This window comes from Aotus nancymaae, unplaced genomic scaffold, assembly GCF_030222135.1.
Source record: "Aotus nancymaae isolate 86718 unplaced genomic scaffold, 86718_ANA_hifiasm-v0.15.2.pri h1tg000011l, whole genome shotgun sequence".
Taxonomy (NCBI): Eukaryota; Metazoa; Chordata; class Mammalia; order Primates; family Aotidae; genus Aotus; species Aotus nancymaae.
Window position 1 is genome coordinate 75,366,185 of NW_026988422.1, and position 25,603 is coordinate 75,391,787.

General features: G+C 39.9%; 1 protein-coding gene across 3 annotated transcripts in view; it reads right to left on the reverse strand.

Annotated features, from left to right (window-relative positions):
• Positions 1 to 20,647, reverse strand: part of TRIP11 (thyroid hormone receptor interactor 11) — a 75,932-nt gene extending 55,285 nt beyond the window's left edge. For 2 of the 3 annotated variants that reach the window (XM_021675712.2, XM_021675711.2), the window contains exons 1-5: positions 20,120 to 20,620; positions 14,442 to 14,503; positions 9,710 to 9,820; positions 4,895 to 5,173; positions 1,601 to 1,669 (exon numbers count right to left, since the gene is read on the reverse strand). In XM_021675712.2, coding sequence (XP_021531387.1) covers positions 1,601 to 1,669; positions 4,895 to 5,173; positions 9,710 to 9,820; positions 14,442 to 14,503; positions 20,120 to 20,258 — 660 coding nt within the window. In that variant the 5' untranslated portion in view covers positions 20,259 to 20,620. Of the gene's footprint in view, positions 1 to 1,600; positions 1,670 to 4,894; positions 5,174 to 9,709; positions 9,821 to 14,441; positions 14,504 to 20,119 lie in introns of all 3 variants that reach the window. The other variant, XM_012453130.3, reaches the window with a different exon arrangement.
• Positions 20,648 to 25,603: the final 4,956 nt, after the last annotated feature.

Consider the following 25,603-nt stretch of genomic DNA (forward strand, 5'->3'; position numbering starts at 1 on the left):
GAGTAAAAATGTATTTTCCTTAATATCTGTGACCATGAACCTCTCCTTTTCCTAATAACACATTCTACCAATACCGGTGTCACCCCTCTGGCTAATCTGTACCTGCTGTTCCACTACCCATATTGTCTCACTCAGCCTTTCCTTTTACCAATCTTACTGGGACTCCCAAACTGTCAATCTTGGCGCCTTCCTACCCACGTTGAGCCCACTGTCTCTCTCCCTGGAACCTGGATCTTGAGCTGAGTCCGTCAACTAGGGAAATTGGTTTGACAGGAAGCATCAGGACAAGTGCGTTCTTAAGAGTCTGTCCACTGGGTCCCGCCACCCAGATTCCTAACACTCTTCCCACTCTTATCTAACCTGAGGCCCAGATGCTCAGCTCCTCCTTCAATGCTGCAGAGGAACTACTCTGGGTTCTTCCAATAAATCCTCTTTTGCTTTACTTGGCCAGAGATAGTTTTTGTTGCTTGTAACCAAGAATCCTAATCTATGAAAAAATTGATGCTCTTATGAAAAAAAAAAAAAGATCCTAATCTGTAAATTAACTTCTTACTTATGTGCCAGCACTGGGCTAAGAGCTTTACATTTAAACCTCAAAACAATCCTATAAGGTAGGCATTATCATGGTCTCTACTTTATTGATAATAAAACAGAATTAACTTGCCCAAAGTTAGCAAAGCATGTAAATAATACAGCCAGGATTTAAACACTGGTCTGATCTGGATTCTATCCACTCTAGTATTATAATAATAATGAACCCAAAACTAAAAACTCTATATTTGACAATAATTTTGACACTAAAACTAATTCACAGCCACAATAATACACGTAACTAAGACTTTTCTTTAAAGAAATAGTTGACACGCACTAGCAAAATTCTACTGCTAAATTATTTCCAATGCATATTATTATTTTATCTATATCCTTTCAGTCTAAACCTGGAAACTTCAGCAACCCAGCAATTACATTTTAATAAAGACAGTTTTACTATATAGAATATGAGACTTAACGAGAGATAAACTCCCTAATAAATGTTCAAAACCAAATGATTTTGGAAAGACAGAGATTTTTATTTACTTTACTTGCCATAAATAATAAAGAAGATAAAAAACATTTTTAGGCCAGGCGCGCTGGCTCACATCTGGATTCCCAGAGTTCTGGGAGGCCGAAGCAGGAAGAAGGCTTGAGACTAGAAGTTTGAGACCAACTTGGGCACCATCTATACAAAAGCCCCATCTATACAAAAAATTTAGAAATAATGAGCCAGGCATGGTGGCATGCCTGCCTGTAGTCCCAGCTACATGGGAAGCTTATGCAGCAGGATCACCTGAACCCAGGAATTGGAGGCTGCAGTGACCTGATCATGACACTGCACTCCAGCCTGCCAACACAGTGAGACCCCCTCTCTAAAAGAAAAAGAAATATCATGATCTATATAATGATAATGACTTTTATAACTGAGACTTTTACTAATTTAGGCTTATGCTTTTATTTTTCATTTTTTCTTTAACATTAACAGTCTCTGAGTACCATATGCTTATGCTTTTAATAAGTAGATTTAGATATGTAACTGCCATCATCAATCAACAATTTGACTTACCTTAATAATATTTTGTAGTTTACATATTTCACTTTGATCAGAGTTATGTGTTCCTTGTGCTTTGGAAGACTAGATCAGAAAAAGAGAATTAGTAAATAATTATACTGATTTTCTTGTCAACAGAAAGTCACAAACAAACTTCATTAAAAGACACTCTTTAAAAAAGGGGGCATTTCACAGATTCTGACTAAAGAATGTCATGCACCTTTTAAAGAACCTAGTCTAGCCGGGCACGGTGGCTCATGCCTATAATCCCAGCACTTTGGGAGGCCGAGGCGGGTGGATCACGAGGTCAAGAGATCGAGACCATCCTGGTCAACATGGTGAAACCCCGTATCTACTAAAAACACAAAAAATTAGCTGGGCATGGCGACGCGTGCCTGTAATCCCAGCTACTCAGGAGGCTGAGGCAGGAGAATTGCCTGAACCCAGGAGGCGGAGGTTGCGGTGAGCCGAGATCGCGCCATTGCACTCCAGCCTGGGTAACAAGAACAAAATTGCGTCTCAAAAAAAAGAAAAAAGAACCTAGTCCAGCAGTGAATAATACACAGTAAATAAAAGATATCATGTTTAAGAATTTATTAACTAATTGGGGGGACAACAGTTTTATAAAATAACTAAAGTTAAGGTAAAAAAATTTATAGAATATTTTACCCAGCTTGACAAAATTTAAGGATAAAGATAATTGAGCAGCTTTCTAAAAGGAAATTTTCTTTCTTTCTTTCTTTCTTTTTTTTTTTGAGACAGGATCTTTCTCTGTCACTCAGGCTAGAATGCAGTGGTGTGATCATGGCTCACTGCAGCCTCTACCTCCTGGGCTCAAGCAATCCTCCCGCCTCAGCATTCCAAGTAGCTGGGACTACAGGCACATCCCACCATGTCCAGCTATTTTTTTCTTTTTTTTTTTTTTGTGGGGTGGAGGGGCGGTATCTCACTATATTGCCCAGGCTGGTCTTGAACTCCTGGTCTCAAGCAATCCTCCTGCCTTGGCCTCCCAAAGTGCTGGGATTAGACATGAACCATCATGCCTGGCAAAATCTTTTTAAAATGATTTTACCCAGAAGATCTCTACCCAATAGAGAATAATCTTTGGTTTAACAAATAAATAAAACAACTTTTGGATTCTTCTCATTCAAAGCTGTATGTTGTTCATTTATCTTTATTAATATTACTACATAATATCTTAATGAACCAAAAGCTACTCTAGGACTCAAAGAATAAAGCATAATAGAAAAAATACAGGATTTAGAGTCAAAATGTGTGTCTGAATCATAATTTAATCACTGTGGCAATGGATTGCATTACTTAAAGTTTCAGTTTCCTTATCTACAAAATAGAGGTAATAAATACATCTCATAGTTATTAACATAATAATATATTGGGATAATACATATAGAGGATCTTGTAAAGTGCAATACAAATATTAATTTTTATTATGTCTTGCTAGAAAATTAAGTCCTCAGAAAGGTCCCAATAACGCCTTTTTCACCTTTGTAGTCTAGTACAGGTCTGTCATGGAGTAGGCATTCAAGACATGCTGAAGCGAACACACCAAAAACTATTCTCTTCCCTATGAAATCTTACCCTGACCATTGTTTCTTAAAATGTGTTCCTCAGGTTATCAGAATCACCAGAGCTATTTGTTTGAAAGCAGTTTAAGGCCCTAAAACTGGCTAACAAATTGGTATCTCTGAAGGTACAACAGAAGATCCACAATATTGCCAAATTCCCCAGGTCATTTGTTACACATACAAAGTTTAAGAACTACTGCTTTTTGAAGATAAGATGGACCAAAAGATCATCTTCTCTAAGGCTTATTTTGTGTACTGAGAATGTCCAGCAACTTGTGAAGGAAGGAGATAATTTTAATTGGGAAGATTTCTCCTTTACATAACTAGATTACATTTACACAAACACAAAAAACAATCTTTTTACTCATATAATTTGTTTTTTTCTTGCAATGATGAAATTAAATTCAAATGAACAATGTTCCAGTTAATTCCAGGTCTTAATGTCTCCTGACAATTTCCATAGCATACAGGTTGAGAATCTCTAATCCAAAAATCCAAAATCTGAAATACTCCAAAATCTGAAATATCTGACTGCCAATATGATGCCACAAGTGGAAAATTCCACACATAAGTACTTAACACAAACTTTGTTTCATGAACAAGTTATAGAATATTACTTAAAATATTGTATAAAATTACCTTCACAAGTACCAATGGGTATAAATTTTATATGTAACTAAATGAATTCCATGGTAAGACTTGGATCCCACCCTCAAGATATTTCATTATGTTTATGAAAATATTCCAAAATCTGGCTGGATGCAGTGGCTCATGCCTGTAATCCCAGCACTTTGGGAGGCTGAAGCAGGTGGATTACCAGAGGTCAGGAGTTGGAGACCAGCCTGGGCAACATGGTGAAACCCCATCTCTACTAAAAACACAAAAAAAAATTAGCCAGGTGTGGTGGCGTGTGCCTGTAATCCCAGCTACTCAGGAGGCTGAGGCAGGAGAATTGCTTGAACCTGGGAGGCAGAAGTTGCATGGGTCAAGATCATGCCACTGCACTCCAGCCTGAGCAACAGAGTGAGACTCTGTCTCCAAAAAAAAAAAAAAAAAAAAGTAAAAGAAAAGATTCCAAAATCCAAAATGTGAAACACGTCTAGTGTCTAGTCTCAAGCATTCCAGGTCAGAGATATTCACCTGTATACAATCTGATATCTAAGATAAAAAAGGGGTTCTTGGAAGAAAGTTTACAGCCCCAAATGGCAAAGAATTACTTGCTAATGCATGAGAAACAACACAAAATAGTTTATCATATTTTATAATATCAATGACCAGATTTTCATTTTGCATGTAACTAGAGCTAGCAGAAACCTCAAACAACATCTAAGCAAGTGGTTTCAAACATGGTGCCTCGGAATCCTGATGTTTTTGCCACAGGAGTCTTAGGGACTCCAGCAGAGAAGTTTCTTGGTTCAACCACAGCAATTCAACATTTTTTCTCTTTTGAGTCCTGGACTCATAACATTTTTTTTTAAAAAAAGGATCTGTTAATTTAATTTTTTGTAACTTTTTCCCAAATAGTGTACAGAAAGGGAAACAGACTGGGAGAGAAAGATGATGACCAAAATCACTTAGAAAGTCACTGGTGGAATTAGAATACAGGTTTTCTATTTCCTAGTCCAGGGTTCTTTCGGATATCAAACGCCCTACATACAGCTTTTTATATTACACCAGTATTTTTATTCAAAGTTTTCAAAAACTCATAAAAAATTTTATCTACCTGGGCAATATGCCTCCAATGGCCAACTTCGGACTCAAGCCTTGAAACTTCATTTGAAAGTCGGTTTATTTCTTGTTGGGATGAAATTACATCTCCGAAGTCCATATCATCGTCAGGGAAAGCTGAAGGATGATGACTAATCCCATAAGTGAATGAAGACGATGCAGTTGTGGCTGGTACACCGCCAGCTCCCGAAGGTACTGACTGAGCAGCTGACTGCAGTTTCTGCAACTGATCCTGGAGTGCAATCTGTCTGGCTTTAAGATGGCTGATTTCTACCTATATATTTATAACCCATGTTTTAAAAAGGGTACTTTAAAACAATCATATTAACCTTTTGTAGATTTGTATTAAAAGACACAATAATTTATCTAAGATTATCCAAGGATGGTCCTCTATTAACTGAATCTATCTTATATAAGATTCTAACTATAACATTTTTATTTAAAACACAAACACAAAGCACAAATAATGTCACAAATAGTAGAAATATCAGAATTTCATATGTTAACTAAAACAATGCATTTCTCAGTTCAACACGGGTTTGCTATCTTCTCTGTATGGGGTAGTATAGGCAATTTCTTAGGGTTCTGTTTGTGATTACCAAATCTTAAACGTTGAGAAATGAAAGCTGTGTCAGTCCATGCATTGGAAATTTTCTTAAAACATCTCCTGTCACAAGAGTCTTACGTAACTGATTATGGCTAGATGAAGGCTTAAAATGGACCATGAATCAGAGGTAACTTTGTACTGGTCTGCACAACACAGCTGGAAGAATGCTTTGATTTATAAATCTAATCTTTTTAGATAAGATAACAGTGAAACAGTGAGCCCAAGGTTATTAGCCCATGAATCTTAAAAAGAAATAATATACTGAAAGAGGTCTTAGCTTTAGCTACGGCAAAGAGGAGGCAGTGAGAATCTGACCTATTCAGGAAGAGAACAGTATATAAATTCTGAAGCTACCAGCAGAGTTTTGACTGAAGGCTGGCAAGTTATAGAACAAAAGAAATTATAAACACAGGACCTACCACAATGCCACATCCACTCTGAGTAAAAGATCATTCAAAACACAAAAACAAACAATATAGACAGAACTGAAATAAGCTTTCTGTAAAGCAGTCAAACTAGTCCAGAAGACACTGCCACAACTGAGGAAAATTTGATATTGGGAACACAGCCAAAAAGTAACAGTATTTCTTTTTTCTTTTTTTTAAATTTGTAACACAATTTATTTTACAGTCATTTGTGTCACAAATCATTTGCTTTTAATTTGGAATAAATAAAAAGTAACAGTATTTCCATATGCATAGAGTTAAGCAAGTAGACAAAAGCTAAACACATGTATGTCATATGTCATAACAAACAAGTTTTTCATACTGGAACCCCTTCTCGAATGGAAATTCATGGTAGTGTACAAATTTCATTCATTTTCCCACAAATGACATGAGATAAATTCCATCTTGGAGAATATGAACATCACAATGAAGGCTGCAGATATTCAGAAAGCAGCAGATCCATATAATCATATCTTTCATCCTTGTAAAAAGTACTGAAATCCACATTTTTTTCAAATGTAGTTATATTTTAAAAGCTATCATTATATAAGATACTTATATCAACTTGTAGAGTTATACAATTACAAACTGTAATAACAGATATTTCCAAACCGGAATGCTTAATGTGCCCTCTAATATGGATAGTTCAGTAGAAAATAAAATGCCAAAATTTTCCACACCAGTATTTTCAACTGTGAGGTAAGCATCAGAATCACCTATGGAGCTTTTGAAAATTATCAGTACAGGTTGAGTATCCTTATCTGAATGCTTGAGACTAGTAGGGTTTCACATTTCAGGTATTTTCCAATTTGAGAATATCTTCATAAACATAATGAAATATCTTGGGGATGGGACCCAAGTCTAAACACAAAATTCATTTCTGTTTCATATACACCTTAATACCCATATAGACATGGGAAAGTAATTTTATAAAATGCTTTTAGCAATTTTGTGCATAAAACAAAGCTTGTGTTCAGTACTTATGTGTGGAATTTTCCACTTGTGGCATCGCACTGGCACTCAAAAGTTTTGGATTTTGGAGCATTTTGTATTTTGGTAGGAATGCTCAACCTGTACCAGGGCCTCTTCCCAGTACACTAAGTTACAATCTCCTAGGTGGTGTAAACATGTATATGCTTTTCTTTTCTTTTTTTTTTCTTTGAGATGGAGTCTTGCTCTGTAGCTCAGGCTGGAGTGCAGTGGCGTGATCTTGGCTCACTGCAATCTCTATCTCTCGGGTCCTGATTCAAGCAATTCTCCTACTTCAGCCACCAAAGTAGCTGGGATTACAGGCATGAGCCACCACGCCCAGCTAATTTTTGCATTTTTTAAGTAAAGACAGGGTTTCACCATGTTGGCCAGTCTGGTCTTGAACTCCTGACCTCATGATCCACCCACCTCAGCCTCTCAAAGTGCTGGGATTATGGGCGTGAGCCACCGCGCTCAGCCAACATGTATATGCTTTTAAAGTGTCATAACGATTCAGCTGTAAACCCCGGGTAGGAGGAAATACTGTTCTATCATAATGTTTATAAGTCAGTGCTACTCAAAGTGTGACCCACGGACGAATGCAGTGAATGCTCACTACCAGTCCATAGCAAGTACAGCAATGGGAAGAGTAAGGTTTAAAGACCTGTAAAGCAATTTGGTGGTAATTTTATATCTGCTGAATCTTTTTTTTCTTTTTTGAGACAGAGTCTCGCTCTGTTGCCCAGGCTGGAGTGTAGCAGCACCATCTAAACTCACTGCAACCTCCACCTCCTGGGTTCAGGCAATTCTCCTGTCTCAGCCTCCCGAGTAGCTGAGACTGCAGGCACATGCCACCATGCCCAGCTAAGTTTTCTATTTTTAGTAGAGCTGGGAAATCGTGAGGAAAAAAAAAAGGAGGTTTTAACTTTAATTTGAACTTGCAGCCAGGTACAGTGGCTAACGCCTATAATCTCAGCACTTTGGGAGGCCAAGGCAGGTAGATCACCTGAGGTCAGGATTTTGAGACCAGCCTCGCCAATGTGGTGAAACCCCATCTCTACAAAAAATATAAAAATTAGCCATGCGCAGTAGCACATGCCTGTAATCCCAGCTACTCGGGAGGCTGGGGCACGAAAACTGCTTGAACCGGGGACACAGAGGTTGCAGTGAGCCGAGATTGTTGCACCACTGTGCTCTAACCTGGGCAACAGAGCGACACTTCATCTAAAAAAAAAATAATAATCTGAACCTGCAACTTTGCTTTTTTTAGTATTCGTTTTGTTTTTGTAGTAATTCATTTTTTATTGTATTTTATAAAATTATCACTTCCCAACAAATTGAAAATTTAAGCACTACTTTCGGGCCGGGTGTAATGGCTCACACCTGTAATCCCAGCACTTTGGGAGGCCAAGGTAGGAGGAGCACCTGAGGTCCGGAGTTTGAGACCAGCCTGGCCAACATGGAGAAACCCTGTCTCTACTGAAAATACAAAATTAGCTGAGCATGGTGGTGCATGCCTGTAATCCCAGCTACTCAGGAGGCTGAGGCAGGAGAATCACTTGAACCTGCAAAACGGAGTTTATGGTGAGCTGAGATTGCGCCATTGCACTCCAGTCTAGGCAACAAGAGTGAAACTCTGTATCAAAAAAAAATAGAAAATTTAAGCACTACTTCTTTCAATGCCTATGTATATCTTTAATGTGCTATACTTTCATCTTTCACCTTAGCATATCACAAAAGGAACCAGAAATCATGGCACCTAGATTTTTAAAACCCAAATATACAGTTATGGTAGAAATGAACACTTAGTCAAAAACTGAAAAACACGCAAATGATCTAAATAATAAAACAGGAAATGGTTCAATTCAATTTAAGTATTTACTGGGGTCCACTTATGTACTAAACACTAAAGAGAATTCAGTAACAGCATGACACATGAGGATACAGACTGTATTTTTTAAGGATTCAGAATAACATTAAACTATATAATAATATCTACTACCAGCACTGTAAAGCAAAGATAAGTCAATTCCAAGGCAGCCATTTCAAACTAAAAAAACTCAACACATTTATAAGACAATTATAAGTAGATTACAATATACTTAATACTGTTTTTCCATGGAAAATCAAGCACTTGCCAACAGAACAAATATTAGGCTTCATAAAATCAGAAATTATAAGCAACAGATGTCTACAGATATTTTATACAAAAACTTTTTCTTCTTGTTTTGGAAAGAAAAAATTACACATCACATAGGTTGGTTTATATAATATAAACTAGCACTTTGGGAGGCCGAGGCGGGCAGATCACCTGAGGTCAGGAGTTCGAAACCAGCTTGGCCAACATGGCGAAACCCCATCTCTATTAAAAACACAAAACGTAGCCAGGTGTGGTTGTAGGCACCTGTAATCCCAGCTACTCAGGAAGCTGAGGCAAAAGAATGGCTTCACTGTAAAGCCCTGGGTAGGAGGAGCTACTGTTCTATCCTAATTGAACCCGGGAGGCCTACAGTGAGTGGAGATTATGCCACTGCACTCCAACCTGGGTGACAGAGTGAGACTCTGTCTCAAAAACGAAAAAAAAAGTAAACAAATATATAACGTAAACTTAATAGAAAACCTTATAAAGTTCTTATTAAATAAGGGATATCAAACTGAGTTGAGAATTATTAAATTTATCACCTTATTTTTACAGACCTGAATATACCTTGATCTATATTCTAACTCTAAAAACATACCTAAATACATTACAGTGAAATACATATGAAGTAACTGTGATCACATTTACCTCTTTTTGTTGAAGTTGATTTCGGTAGCTTGTAGATTGTTGCTTTATCTGAAGCTCTGATGCTTCATGTTTCTCTTCTAGATCAGTACACAGTTTCTTAAGTCTTTCATTCTAGGAAAAAAAATGTATTTTCAACAAAAGACTGCAAGTAAAACATGCAATTAGTTATCTGCACAGCATTATGAAAACCACACTGCTTCCTCCCCCAAAAAAAGTCAAATACAACAGGTCTCGGACAGAATTCTGGAATTTAAAATATGTTTTTAAAGTTAAAAATGCACTGACCATGTTTATATAGAATATGCATAATTCTAAACCAAACGGGGAAAAATTAACATTTTGCTCAGATTGATTTTCTGCTAAGAAAAAGCCACTAATCAATGTTTCCCCATCTTTGTATACCCAGTTCTAGCATACAGTAGTCAATACACATCTAGTAAATGAATGGATTACATGTTTGGGCTTTTGTTTTCTCCCCAAACAGACCTTTTTTTTTTAAAGAAATCTTTCTGGTTGAAGTATAGGGAGGAGGCTAAAATCTCACATTGTTTGCTTGTCTTTCAGGCTCCCTGAAGCACCTCTGAAAACTCCAAATTTAAAAACCACGACTGGAACTGTTTGAAAAAAGTTAGAACTACACAAAATACCCTAATTCAATGAACCTAGACATCACACACAGTCTTTTAAGATGTTGAAAAACATTTAAAAAATTATTCAAATTGTATGTAACTAAATATTAAATTATATTAACCTATTATTCATTCCTTATTGAATTGAAATAATAAGAACATAATGGGGCAAGAGAAATGGACACTAAAACCCTCTACAGAAAAGTATTTACAAGTCATTGCAGATAACAATTTACTAAGCATTCTACTAATATACCTACAAACACAGTTTAACAATGAATGAGAAAAAGGAGACTGATGGTGAGACAAAAAGCTCTTGCTAAAAGGTGAAGACTTTTTCACTTTGCGGATGTCATTTGTTTTCTTCTTAGATTCTAGGAAACTCTAATGTCAATAGATCTGAAAATAATGATCCAGGGAAGATTACATAAATTCCCAGAGAAAACCAATGGAATAATCAAAGGAATAATTACAACATCTACAAATCCTAGTTTGGGACTCCATCCCTAGAAATCTAATACAGATTTTAATTATCTGGAATAGAATTAGTAGTAAAAATTAGTAAGAATTAGTAGTAAAAAACAAGACCAATGGTCACAACAGCTGATTATCTTCTATCCTACTGGCTGCTTTTGCATGATTTTCTGTAAATTGTTAGTATGAAAAACACAATATATAACTGGGCAATATAATATACTTAAGCCAAAAACTGGTTATAAAAGTTCACTTCAGGTTTTTCTTCCACACAAAATTACCTAAGGTTATTTGTTTATTTGTTTAACTCTGATTAGTAACTGGAACCTTAAAATTCAGCCGGGTGTGGTGGCTCATACCTGTAATCCCAGCACTGTGGGAGATCAAGGTGGGCAGACCACAAGGTCAAGAGATGGAAACCATCTTGCTTGACCAACATGGTGAAACCTCGTCTCTACTAAAAATACAAAAATTAGCTGGGTGTGGTGGCGTGTGCCTGTAATCCCAACTACTCGGGAGGCTGAGGCATGAGAATTGCTTGAACCCAGGAAGCAGAGGTTGCAGTGAGCCAAGATAGCGCCTCTGCACTCCAGTCTGGTGACAGTGAAATTCCGTCTCCAAAAAAAAAAAAAAGAAAAGAAAGAACAAAAAAAAAAGAATCTTAAAACTCTGAATATAGTCAATATCTACTTGGTTGTCTGCCCTGATCTCCCTAGCCATATGAGAGTAAGAAAGGTTGAGAAAGGGCCAGGTGCGGTGGCTCACGCTTATAATCTCAGCACTTTGGGAGGCTGAGGTGGGAGGATCACTTCAGCCCAGGAGTTCGAGATCAGCCTGGGAAACATAAGGAGACCCCATCTCTACAAAAAATACAAATAAGAAAATTAGTTGGGCATGGTGGCTTGCACCCATAGTCCCAGCTACTCAGGAGGTTGAGGAGGGAAGATTGCTTGAGTCTGAGAGGTCATGGCTGCAGGGAGCCATGATCACACCACTGCACTCCAGCCTGGGTAACAGAGCAAGACCCTGTCTCAAAAGCAAAAGAAAGGCTGAAAGAGCAAATGAACTTCATGTGGCTGAACCCATAAAATATGAAGAGAGTTGCCAGAGACAATATTTTCAATTATGTGGAATATGAACAGAGGGGGCTGGTTGGAAAGAATAAGTGTAAATAGAAGAGAAGAGAGTACAAATGAAAAGAGAGAGACTCCTGATGGCCTCCAGTTCTAGCTGAGTCCCTCTAAAGTCTGACTACATTTCTGCTGTTGAAGTCCACAGACACTCATATCTAAAATATTCCACCCTGCTTAATCCTTGGTTATACCATCAGGGCCCTCTAAAATAACTTAATTTCTTTTTTAAGTAGTCCTAACTATTCATAAAACTCGCTATTTATTTCTTTTATTCTTTCTTAGAGGTCTACCAACAAAGAGAAAATTTACATATTTTTCAAAATAGAATAAAATAGTCTATCAATCAATTACCATAAGGGTACCCTGAATCCTTTTATAAATTTAAGAAAAATCATGGGATCACAATCAACTTGTATTTTCTGTATCTTTTTTATTTTATTATTATTTTTTTTGCGACTGAGCCTGGCTCTGTCACCCAGCCTGGAGTGCAATGGCATGATCTCGCTTCACTGCAACCTCTGCCTTCTGAGTTCCAGCGATTCTACTGCCTCAGCCTCCTGAGCAGCTGTAACTACAGGCATGTGCTACCACGCCTGGCTAATTTTTTTTGTATTTTTAGTAGAGATGGGGTTTCACCATGTTGGCCAAGCTGGTCTTGAACTCCTAACCTCAAGTGATCTGCCCACCTCAGCCTCCCAAAGTGCTGGGATTATAGGACTGACCCACCATTCCCAGCCTATTACAAAAAAAATTTTTTAATTAGCTGGGTGTGGTGTCACAGGCCTGTCGTCCCAGCTACTCGAGAGGCTGAAGCAGAAGAATAGCTTGAGTCCAGAAGTTCAAGGCTACAGTGAGCTATGATTGTGTCACTGTACTCCAGCCTGGGCAAAACAGGAAGACCCCTTCTCAAAACAACAACAACAAAAACAACTAGAAGTAATAATAACGTGAAATCTATCAGGGAAGTAACTGAAATTTGGAATCAATTTTGACAAGATGGCCGGGTGCGGTGGCTCACGCCTGTAATCCCAACACTTTGGGAGGCCAAGAAGGGTGGATCACTTGAGGTCAGGAGTTCAAGACCAGCCTGGCCAACGTGGTGAAACCCTGTCTCTACTAAAAATACAAAAAATTACCTGGGCATGGTGGCAGGTGTCTGTAATCCCAGCTACTTGGGAGACTGAGGGAGGAGAATCGCTTGAACCGGAGAGGCGGAGGTTGCAGTGAGCTGAGATCGCACCACTGCACTCCAGCCTGGGCAACAAGAGCGAAACTCCCGTCTCCAAAAAAAAAAAAAAAATTACCAGATAAAGATATTCCAGGTTGTGCAATAAAGAGTTAAAAAGCAGTTAAATAAATTCAAACAACATTGCTTATTTTGACTCTTTATGCTTTCAAAACCAGAAAAAAAAATAGAAATAAAAATTTGGATTTGCTGTATTTAAATCATTAAAGTGTCTTTTTCCTTTTTTTGATACAGGGTCTCACTCTGTCGCCCAGGCTGGAGCACAGTGGCAGTTATCACAACTCACTGCAACCCTGACTTCCTGGGACCTAAGATGAGGTGATCCTCCCACCTCTGCCTCCTAAGTAGGAGACTACAGGCACCTACCACCACACCTGACTAATTTTTTTATCTTTATTTTTTGTAACGAGTCTCAAATTCCTGGCCTCAAGCCATGCTCCCACCTCCACCTCCCAAAGTGCTAAGATTACAGGCATGAGCCACTGCACCCATTCTAGACACTAATAATAAATAAAACAATAAAATTAATTTGCTATTCCTATATTCTTTTTTTTTTTTTGGAAAGAGTTTTGCTCTGTCACTCAGGCTGGACCTGAGTGGTGTGACCTCGGCTCAATGCAATCCCCGCCTCCCAGTTTCCAGCGATTCTCCTGCCTTAGCCTCCCAAGTAGCTGGGACTTGTTTGTATTTTTAGTTAGAGAGGTGGTTTCACCATGTTGGCCAGGCTAGTCTCGAACTCCTGACCTCAACTGATCCACCCGCCTTGGCTTCCCAAAGTGCTGGGATTACAGGCGTGAGCCACTGCACCCAGCTGCTATTCATATATTCTAAACTTCTTTGTATCCAAACATTATTATTATTTTAGTTAGGGAATTTAAAATCTCCAGATTAAACAGAATTGCATTCTTCATATTATAATTAAATGTACCACTGCAATTTTGTACACTGTTGGAACACAGTAAAGACTGGATTATGATAAAGTATTGCTACTATTAATTTCTACATTTGGTAGTTTTCCTACTTATAGCATACAGAAATAAGAGATGGGAATATTAAATAGAAAACTGCAACAACATGTAAATATATTTTTCATCTATAGAAGGTTGATAAAAGCTCAGAAAACAACTAAGATTAAACAAGAAGAAAAAGTGTTAAAGCAGTACATTTAAAAAGAAAGGATCAAAATAATATTTGAGTAACTTTCATGACTTCAAAAAAGAAAAATTTAAGTAGTTTTTGATTTTCCTTACCTCTGACCTCAAGATTACATGAATGGCTTCAATTTCCTTTGTCCTAGAATCCGGTAATTCTGCTACAAAAGAAAGCAAATGTTGAATATTTAATCAATACCATATGAATAAACAGGTATTTTCAGGAAAATATATTTCACGGAGTTTACACAGAATAGTAGGCCGATATAAGAGCATTCAAAAGAAATTTATCACTTCAGTCTCAAAAGAAAAAAAAAAGCGTTCATTAAAATTTTGTTGTGGGAAATTAAGTTCTGCAAATTAAAACTATTTATCTGTGGGCTTATGTTGCTATAATTTTAGATGAAACTTATTCAACTGTGGCTTCGGGCCTTATTTCTAACTTTAAGAATTAAAGAAAGAGGAGAAAAACACCTAGGGTAGCTTGCCAGTTAAGACAGGTTTATTTTTGAGAAAACAAACCTGAGAGGGGCATTTGGTTGAGTTAGCTTAGAGGCACACTCTTTTCCCGTTTAAGAGTTTTTAAGGATTTAGGGTGGGAGAGTTTATTAGAGGCTTGAGCTGCTTCTGTTTTTCTATAATGCTGATCTGGGAGGGAGAGTTTTGTGTTTATTTCATGTTTTCTGGAGCTGCAGGAATATCCCCCGAGTCTGCTTTAGCTTCCCGATTTTAGTACACCTGAAGGGAAAGGAATGTGCCAATATGGGGAAATTCTGTCTTTACTAAAAATACCCCAAAAAAAAACTAGCCAGTTGTGGTGGTAGGCACTTGTAATCTGTAATCCAGCTACTCAGGAGGCTGAGGAAGGAGAATCACTTGAACTAAGGAGGCAGAAGCTGCAGTGAGCTGAGATCATGCCACTGCAGTCCAACCTGGGCAACAGAGCACGACTCCGTCTCAAGAAAAAAAAAAAAAATCCAGAGTTAGCTTTTTTTTTTTCCTAGGTACTAGTATTTTTTTCATTACAGCATCTTAATATGAAAATAACTGGCCGGGCACGGTTGCTCACGCCTGTAATCCCAGCACTTTGGGAGGTCGAGGCGGGTGGATCATGAGGTCAAGAGATCAAGACCATCCTGGCCAACATGGTGAAACCCCGTCTCTAAAAAAAAAAAAAAGAAAATAACTTCTCTGAACTACAGTTTATTAGGAATGTCCAATTTTTTGGCTTCCCTGGGCCATACTGGAAGAAGAACTGTCTTGGGCCATACATAAAATACACTAACAATTGCTAATGAGCCTAAAAAAAAATTGGCAAAAAAATCTCTTTCTTTATTTTTCTTTTTTAAGACTGAGTCTTATTCTGTTGCCCAGGCTGGAGTACAGTGGCACAATCTCAGCTCACTGCAACCTCTGCCTCCCAGGTTCAAGCGATTCTCCCACCTCAGCCTCCCCAGTAGGTAGGACTACAGGCCTGTGCCACTACACCTGGTGAAACCGCGTCTTTACTAAAGACAATTTTTTTTACAAAGAAATTTTGTAAAAAATAAAAAATTTCTGTATTTTTTAGTAAAGACGAGGTTTCACCATGTTAACCAAGCTGGTCTTAAACTCCTGACCTCAGTTGATCCACCTGCCTCAGCTTCACAAAGTGCTGGGATTACAGGTGTGAGCCACCATGCCTGGTCAGAAAAACTCAAAATATTTTAAGAAAGTTTAGCCAGGCATAGTGGTGTGTGTCTGTAATCCCAGCTACTCGGGAGGCTGAGGCTGGAGAATTATTTGAACCTGGGAGACGGAGGTTGCAGTGAACCGAGATCACACCACTGCACTGCAGCCTGGGCGACAGGGCAAGACTCCATATCAAAAAAAAAAAAAAAAAGGAAAAAAAGAAAAAGAGTTTACAAATTTATGTTGGGTCTCATTCAAAGCCCATCCTGGGCCACAAGCAGCCTGCTGACCACAGGTTGGACAAGCTTGGTTGAAATCAAAAGAAACATGCAATAATTACAGTGACAAACACTCTTGTTTAGAAAATCACCATGTAAGGTTACATCTGTGGTTGTTTATGTATCTTGCTTGAAACTATGAAAGGACTGTTTAATTGCTATTCTGAAGAGGACCAGGTATAATCTAATCTATTTAGAAAGGTAATTGCTGCCAGGCGCGGTGGCTCACGCCTGTAATCCCAGCACTTTGGGAGGCCGAGGCGGGTGGATCACGAGGTCAAGAGATTGAGACCATCCTGGTCAACCTGTAATCCCAGCTACTCAGGAGGCTGAGGCAGAATTGCCTGAACCCAGGAGGCGGAGGTTGCGGTGAGCCAAGATCATGCCATTGCACTCCAGCCTGGGTAACAAGAGCAAAACTCCGTCAACAAAAAAAACAAAAAAAAAAGAAAGGTAATTGTTAAAAGCAGCAACTGTTTCAGAGAGGGATTTTACAAGTTCATGCAAACTCCATACCTCCCCCAAGAAAAACCTGGCCTATTTAAGTACAAAGGGGAGATATTATGTAGACAAAAATATTCTGACTTTGTGAATGAGGGCAAATATGACATTTACCATTCATTAATGTTTACGATTTGCTAGGCACAGTTCCAGGCATTTTACACTCATGATTTCATTTAATCCTCTTAACCTCTCAATGGGTATAATTATCCCTGTTTAACAGATAAGGAAACTGCTTTTTGGAGGTTAATTTCTAATAATTTGCCAAAAATCCCACAGCTTATAATGCACAAAAGCAGAATTTCAACCTATGTCTATCTAATTTTAAAGCCCAAGCTCCTAACCTTGAATAAATCAGTAGTGTTAGGTAAAACTGCAACCTTCTGATATTGTAAATATGGATGGCTTTCAAGTTGTCCCTACAGTGCTATTTTGGAGCTGCTTTATTTTTCATTGCTGACACAGGCAAAACACTAATACCTGTTCGTTGAATAAAAGAACTGTACTCTGACCCTCTGTTCCTTTTATTTTTTTGAGACAGGGTCGTCTCTGTCACCCAGGCTGGAGTTCAGTGGCGCAATCACAGCTCACTGAAACTTTGAACTCCTGGGCTCAAGCAAACCTCCCATCTCAGCCTCCCAAGTAGGTGAGACTACAGGCACATGCCACCATGCCCAGCTAAAAACTTTTTGTAGAAATGACATCTCCCTATGTTGCCCAGGCTGGTCCGCAGCTCCTGGCTTTAAGCTATCCTCCCACTTTGGCCTCCCAAGGTGCTGAGATTACAGGTGTGAACCACCGCACATGGCCAGACCCCCATTTTAAAAACTTACAAAATCAATAAATCAGGTGTTAAGCAAGTCCAACTGGAATACAAAGGGAAAAGAATAAAAGCATTAAGCAACTTTGCAGATTTCTAATCACCTACTTGTGTCATTTTTATTGAGCATCTACTATATGCCAAAAGGAAGATGCCACATATTGGTAATACAAGGAGGAAAAAAATTCAGTCCCCACCCTGGGTATTAAGAAAACAGATAAATTATAACTCAACATGTTAAGTGCGGTCAGGGAGTGATCCACAAAGTTCTGTCAGAACACAGGTCACCAACATTCCACTTAACTCAACTTGTATAGGAGTCAGAATGGTTCACCAAGTACTTAAGTACCTGACATGTGAGCAGGGATGTACAGGAAAATTGTTTTCTGGGTGAAGGACGAAATAGAGAAGAAAGGGCTTTCCAAGTAGAGGCTTGAAGTTGTGTAAGTACCTGACAAAATCCCAGGACAGAGACTCTGTGTATGAGCAAGCATGTGTATGCACACATGTACAGCAATTGGTATAGCAACTAGAAAAGGTACGTTGAAGGCCTGTAATCTAAACACTTTGGGAGGCCAAGGCAGGTGGATCACCTGAGGTCAGGAGTTTGAGACCAGCCTGGCCAACACGCTGAAACCCATCTCCACTAAAAATATAAAAATTAGCTGGGTGTGATGGCACGTGCCTGTAATCCCAACTACTTGGGAGGCTGAGGCAGGAGAATCACTTGAACCCAGGAATTGAAGATTGCAGTGAGCCCAGACAGCGCCACTGCACTTCAGCTTGGGTGAGAGTGAGGCTGTTTCAAAAAACAAAATAAAACAAAAAACCCAGACAAAATGGGTCTTGGCCTTCCAAAACTAAGAGGTTTGGATTTTATCCCGTAACAAGGTCAAAAAAATTTTAAGCCAGTTTGTTTTTAGAAAGTAACTGACAATACAATAGAAAATTGATTGGAGTAGGGAGAAATGGGTGACAGGACACGAAAGAGAAATAGTCCCTGGGAAAGATTATAGGGATCTAAAGAATAAGGAGTAATAAAGGAAAGGACAATTCTGGCATAGGATACACAAGATTTGGTGACCAACTGGAAGTAGGTGATGAAAAAAGACACAAAACAAAGACATGAAGATTTACACTTTAGGCAACTGAGCTGAGAGGGAAGCCATTAAGATTGAGAAAACAGGAGCACATTGGGCAGAACAAAATGAATTCCACCTTCAACCTGGAAAACATCCAGGTTGAGGGATGCATATTCTCTGGCTTAGGGTCAAAGGAACAGCCAATCATTTTCTCCTATCTAGGATACAAGGAGAGACTAGTCATTTCCCATAGTTATCCAACCCTTCTAAGCTTCTGACTGCCCTCAAGGTCCCATGCTTTCCCCCACACATAAAGAAGCTGTTTCATTTCCCTCCCCAAACCTGTCTCACTGATGCACTTTTATAGCATGGGAAACCTCAAGCAGTAAAATGGATTTCGGTAGCTCCCCAGTCTATTCTTCCTTCCATCTAAACAGACTGCATAGAAACCCAAAACATAAGCATTACCTTTCTATGAAACTATCTTTCCCGATTTTAACCAAATAAACATGAAGAATCTGTTAAATTAGCAATCAAAAAAACTAAGCCAGAATGCTAACTTATTACATTTATTTAAAAGAAATACAATTGTCAAAGGAGCAGCTCTCATCCAAAAAAAACAGCCCATTATCTCCCTGGAGCAGACTTAGACTGAAACTTAAACACCGTTTTAATCCAAAGAGTGCTTACTGAAATGCCAAGAAATATAAAATAGTAATTAATGTAGCCACTGATTACCATGTAACTCTGGGTCACTATTTATTAGTAACACAAGATTGAGGACTTCAAAAATGAGTGAAGATTGCTAAGGGTACCTTAAGAATAGGGTGATCTTCCCTACTCTACTTTCGAAATATGGGAGAAATGGGCGATTATACACAAAAATACATTCTCAGCTGGAGCGCTACAATGTATCATCACAATAAACAAAAATAAAAATAGAAAAACATGCCCCTGTTTCGAACATACTCAAGACAAAAAGAGCAAAACTCACTACATGTTTAAATTATGAGTTATTTCGACTGTTACAAAAATAGAAAACACATATACAATTCTTTAAACTGTGTCAAAATACAGGAAGATAAGAATGAGATCAGCCCCCAAACTGAGGGCAAAGTAAGTGGTGGACGTGGATAAACCAAACAAAAATAAACTCGACTTAACGTAGGAACAGTTTCACTCTACTGTACTTTGAGTGTCCAGAGTATTTAAAGGGAAGGGAAACAGGACTCTTCCCCTGGCCCTCAGTGGTCTTTCGTCTTAGAAAATCTGTGGAGAAGAGGCAAGAGGAGGTGTGTGAAGAAAAAAGGGAGGAGCAGTATTCCTTTGCGACCTGTCCGCGTCTCCTGACTGATGGAAGCAGAGACCAAATGCACGTTCCCCAGGTCTTAGAAAAGCCCTCCCCTCCCTCGGTCCAGCTGTTACCTTCCACTTCCTCCGTGCCCTCCATCAGCATATCCTTTGTAAAGTTTGAAATCTGGCCAGTGAGGGAAGCCAGGCTGCCCCCGACTTGACCTAGAGACTGTCCTAATCCGGAGCCGAGGCCCCCAAGCCAGGACGACATCGCGGCGAGTTTATAGAGAACGACCTGGTCCGCTCGGAAACAAAAAAACGTTTAGCACGGTCGAATGATCCCACCAAATATCCTTGGACGCCTGCCTTGGCGAGACTTGTCCAAAACACTCAAGATTTGATAACACAAAGCGGGGTTCTCAGGCAATGCCGGCTCCGGGTTCTGCCTAGAAACGCGGAGGCCTGGCCTGGAATTTTACCAGGGGCCTGCCTCTAGTGACACAGTCACCCATTGAGGGCCTTCTGCTCATTCCCACGAATTCCCACCGTCCAGATTGAGCCACTTCTTCCTCTGCTCTAGTGAGTGTCCCCAGTTTCGTGGGCTACTCCTGCCAACTCGACGCCGACCGCCATGACACTCGCTCAGAAAGCGGCAGAGGACCATAGAAAGGCGCCGCGGTGGCGTAGACAGGCCCCGCGACGCCACCGGATGTGTCCTTGGCGCAAGGGAGGCTGGGAGCGCGGAGGACCGAGCGCGGACCGGACTGAGAGCTGCCGGCGCCCTGCGCAAGGTTGGGTTCACGCAGTCGGCCGGCTTCGGCCTTGGGTGGAATAGCCGGGAGAACCCGGGCATCGCGGCGCTCCTTGGCCTCCTGCAGCTGCGTTTCAAAGCAGAGCCGACCCTTGGTGGGTAGCCCGGGGACCCTGCGGACCCTCCTTGTGTTGTTGAAACCGAGTGTTTTTTAAATTTATTTATTTTATCTTTTTTTTTTCTTTTTCTTTTCTTTTCTTTTTTTTTTTTTTTTAAAAGACGGGGTTTTACCATCTTGGTCAGGCTAATCTTGAACTCCTGACCTCAGGTGATCCGCCCGCCTCGGCCTCCCAAAGTGTTAGGGTTACAGGCGTGAGCCACCACTCCCGGCCGAAACCGAGTGTTTTAATTGGGACTACACCCAGCGAAGCCGGGAGACTTGGCGGGGACGTTCCACTGTGCAGGAAGCGGCTTCAAATAACTCACACGCGTCACTGTGTTAATTAGCTGCTCCGTGACAGGCACTATGGTAGGAACTGAGGCTACAAAGATAGAAAAGGTGCGTTGCAAAAAAATAAAATAAAGGATGGGTTGCAAATTCAGGTGTCCAAGCAGGAAACACACTTGCCCTCTATAGGAGAAATCTCCTCTGGTGGCTTTCAAGCTCACAATTGAAACCCTACCTTCTTTGACAAACGTTGAGCTTTTTTCATTAAGCTGCCCTCACCCAAGTAGTTGAAAAACGGACAACCTTTTTTTCAAAATGACGCGTTACAGGACAGCAGGGCAACTTGGTAGAGAAGTGCTGTTTAATGTCAACGCACCCATGGTATTGGCGGCACTAGCTATGCAAATGCCCACGCTGTGGCTGTAACACACAGTGTCCTGCCTTGCTTGCTTCCTTCCCTAAAGGAAGAAAACTTGTCATGTGACTTTCAAGCAATTGGTGCATGATACGTGGACACACAGCATCTAGCCAGGGAGACTTACACATATTTTGGTTTCAAAAGGATGTGATTGGTCTGCAGTTCTTTTAGCATACCAATAAGTATACTGGTATCTTTCACTTTGATTTTATTCACAAGGCGGGCTACCACAGATCGCACAGTTTGTGAATAGAACACTGGGAATGCCTCCAGTATTTGGGATCTGATGGCACTGGGCAATAGGAGTTCTCCCTGAAAGCTGAAATTATTTTATTTTTTTACATCCAGGAGTCACCCTGGATATCTGAATGTGCTTAAAATCAAATTTACATCTCATTCTGGAAGTGTTTATTAAATGCTTTCCCTGCATTCATGTGAAAGACATCATAGCCCAGTGGTAAGATGTGCAGACTCCGAGGCCTGACTGCTTAGGTCTGTCACTTATTAGCTGTTTGACCTTGGATGGGTTACTTAACCTTTCTGTGCACTGGTTTCTCAAAGTAAAATGGAGAATGGTAATAGTAGTGCTTACTAGGTGGGATTGTATGAGGATTAAATGAGGTAGTATTTGTAAGTACTTGAAACAGTGCCCGGTACATGGTGACTTCTATTTAAGTGTTTGCAAAGCTTTTTAAAATGTGGCATACCGATGATAAGCAACTTGTTAATGTGCTTACCATTGTTTTGGGAACAGGATACAGCAAGAGGAAAAAAAAATCAGTACTTCATCTTATGAAGCTTTCATTCTACTGGGAAGGTATAGATACTAAATAAAATGAAATAAATTTAAGACAGGTGGTGATGGCTACTGTCAAGGTATGAGTGGGGGCAAACAAATAAAACAGGGTGAGGCCAGACCCGATGGCTCACACCTGTAATCCCAAGCAATTTGGAAGGCCGAGGCAGGAGGATCACTTGAGCTCAGGAGTTGGAGACAAACCTGGCCAACGTGGCAAAACCCCATCTCTACCAAAAAATACAAAAATTAGCTGGGCATGTTGGCACCCAGCTGTAGTCCCAGCTACTAAGGAGGCTGAGGTGGGAGGATTGCTTGAACCTGGGAGATGGAGGCTGCAGTGAGCCATGATCATGCCAGTGCACTCCAGCCTGGGCAACGGAGCAAGAGACCCTTTTCAAAAAAAAAAGAAAGAAAAGAAAGCAGGTTGAGGATGACATAGGAAGGATGTGTGGAGAGGGGATACTTGTAATGTTGTAGAGGGTGATCAAAGAAGGCCTCACTGATAAAGTAATCTTTGCACAGAAACTTGAAGGAAGCAAGAGAATCAGACATCTCATCTGCTTATGCCTGTAATCCCAGCATTTTGGGAGGCCAAGAGAGGAGGATCACTTGAACCCAGGAGTTCAGAGCTCAGGACACCAGCCTGGGTAATACAGCAAGACCTCATCTCTATGAGAAACTAAAAAAAAAAAAAAAATGGCTGGGGTGCAGTGGCTTATGCCTGTAATCCCAGCATTTTGGGAGGCCAAGGTAGGTGGACCACCTGAGGTCAGGAGTTCAAGACCAGCCTGGCCAACATGATGAAACCCCATCTCTACTAAAAATACAAAAATTAGCGGGGTGGGGCGGCGGGCATCTGTAATCCCAGCTACTTGGGAGGCTGAGGCAGAAGAATTACTTGAACCCAGCAGGCGGAGGTTGCAGTGAGCCAAAATCACACCACTGCATTCCAGCCTGGGCGACAGAGTGAGACTGTGTCTCAAAAAAAAAAAAGAATGAGACATGTAGGTATTTGGGAATCCAGGCAGAAAGAAACAGCTGATGCAAATATCTTGAGGCAGGAGAATCCTTGGCAGATTAGAAAATTAGAAGGAAGGCAAGGATGGCTAGTACAGAATGGGCTGGAAATGGTTTGCAAGCAATGAGGACCTAGAAGTAAGGGTGTTAAAGTGAGGAGATCATATAGGGCCTGGTAAGCCATTGTAAGGACTCTGGCTTTTACTCAGAGTGGGATGGGGAGTGACATAAACTTAAGACCTAATTCAGTTCCTGGATGACAGTGAAAAGATTAGCTATTGTAAATTGAGCTTATATTTTATATAGGTGTACATTCTCTGGATTTCCATTTCTGTAAATTCATATGCCATAAAAAACAACCCTTTTTCAAAACCTTTTTCTGCAATTAATGAAGAAAATAAATGCAAATATATGCCTTTACATCATATATTAATTAACATAAAACGTATGTCCTGAAAGAAGTTTCTCATGGTGGATTTCTTTCTGTGAGATGGACTACAACCCAAGAAACTTAATAGATGATATTGGTAAATAATGTAATGTGATATCTTGGATGTGCTTCTAAATAATGGAAGTTGACTTTGCTCCCGTGTGTGTGTGTGTATGTGTGTGTGTGTGTGTGTGTTGTTTGTGTGTGTGTATAATAGAGGTGGGGTAGGTGAAACAAGAATTGTCAGAAACATAAATGTTGAAGCTGGAGGGTGGATACATAAGGGGTCATTAAACTAGTATTTTGCTTTTGCATATGTTGGAAATTTTTTATATCTCTGTAGCTAATATATTGCTCTTCATCACTCAATAAGCAGCAAAACCAACCCAGCACAATAGAATACAACACCTCAAACACAGCCCATGAACCTCAGTGGCTACAGGTGGTGCGATCGAAGCTGCCCAGCTGAAATTCTAAACCTAGGATTTTTTGAAACCTCAATGGATAGAACAGGAAAAAAGACAAAAAATAACTATCAGCTGCAAGCTGGTTTCCATTTCTCAAGCAGTGGGATCATCAGTATTCCTCAGGGGAAAATAGTTCATCTGTTTGTTTGTTTGAGAGGGAGTCTCACTCTGTCACCCGGCTGGAGTGTAGTCGTGTGACCTCCGCCTCCTGATTCAAGCAATTCTCCTGCATCAGCCTTCTGAGTAGCTGGGATTACAAGCGGTTACCACCGCGCCCGGCTAATTTTTTGTATTTTTTTTAGTAGAGACAGAGTTTCACTGTGTTGGCCAGGCTGGTCTCAAACTCCTGACCTCAAGTGATCCATCCACCTTAGCCTCCCAAACTGCTAGGATTACAGGCATGAACCACTACACCCAGCCAGTTCATCTGTCCTGAGAAAACCATCAAAATGAATTTATGCAACTAAAAGCAAAAACTCAACTTTAAAGTAGACTTTAAAATTTAGTCTGATATTTCTCTGAATTTCTAAGCATTAGGCTTATGATTGCCATTTTCTTATTAATTTTAGACATTACCAACTTTCCATTATGGAAAAATAAAAGATTTAGCACTCTTGTATTTCCCCATGCCTTTATTTCCCTTCCTCTGGGCTTTCAATATGGTGATACCATAATTATTGGTAAAGTAAGTAATCAATATTTACCTTACATGACTGTATAAATCTTATTCACTGCAGCTGAGTCAAATGGTGTACTAAGATTATATTGCCTTGATTTTTCTACCTTTTGTTATTCCTGAAGTTAACAGATTCCATTTTTTAAATTTGCATGATTTTCCATTACTACAGAATCTTTCTAAAACTTCCCAAGAGAATTGTAAAGTGCTTCTGTTTTCAACAGAACGTTGGCCGGATGCAGTCGCTCACGCCTGTAATCCCAGCACTTTGGGAGGCTGAGGCGGGCAGATCACCTGAGATTGGGAGTTTGAGACCAGCCTGACCAGCATGGAAAAGTCCCATCTCTACTAAAAATACAAAATTAGCCAGGGGTGGTGGCGCATGCCTGTAATCCCAGCAGGAGGCTAAGGCAGGAGAATTGCTTAAACCCAGGAGGCAGAGGTTGCAGTGAGCTGAGATTGCGCCATTGCATTTCAGCCTGGGCAACAAGAGGGAAACTCAGTCTCAAAAAAAAAAGAAAATCAAGAATTCTGTCAATTGGCTAGCCTCAGTTCTCTCTACCCAGTACCCTGTTTTCCTGCTGTATTCTCTAATTATTTGCTGTGCCTT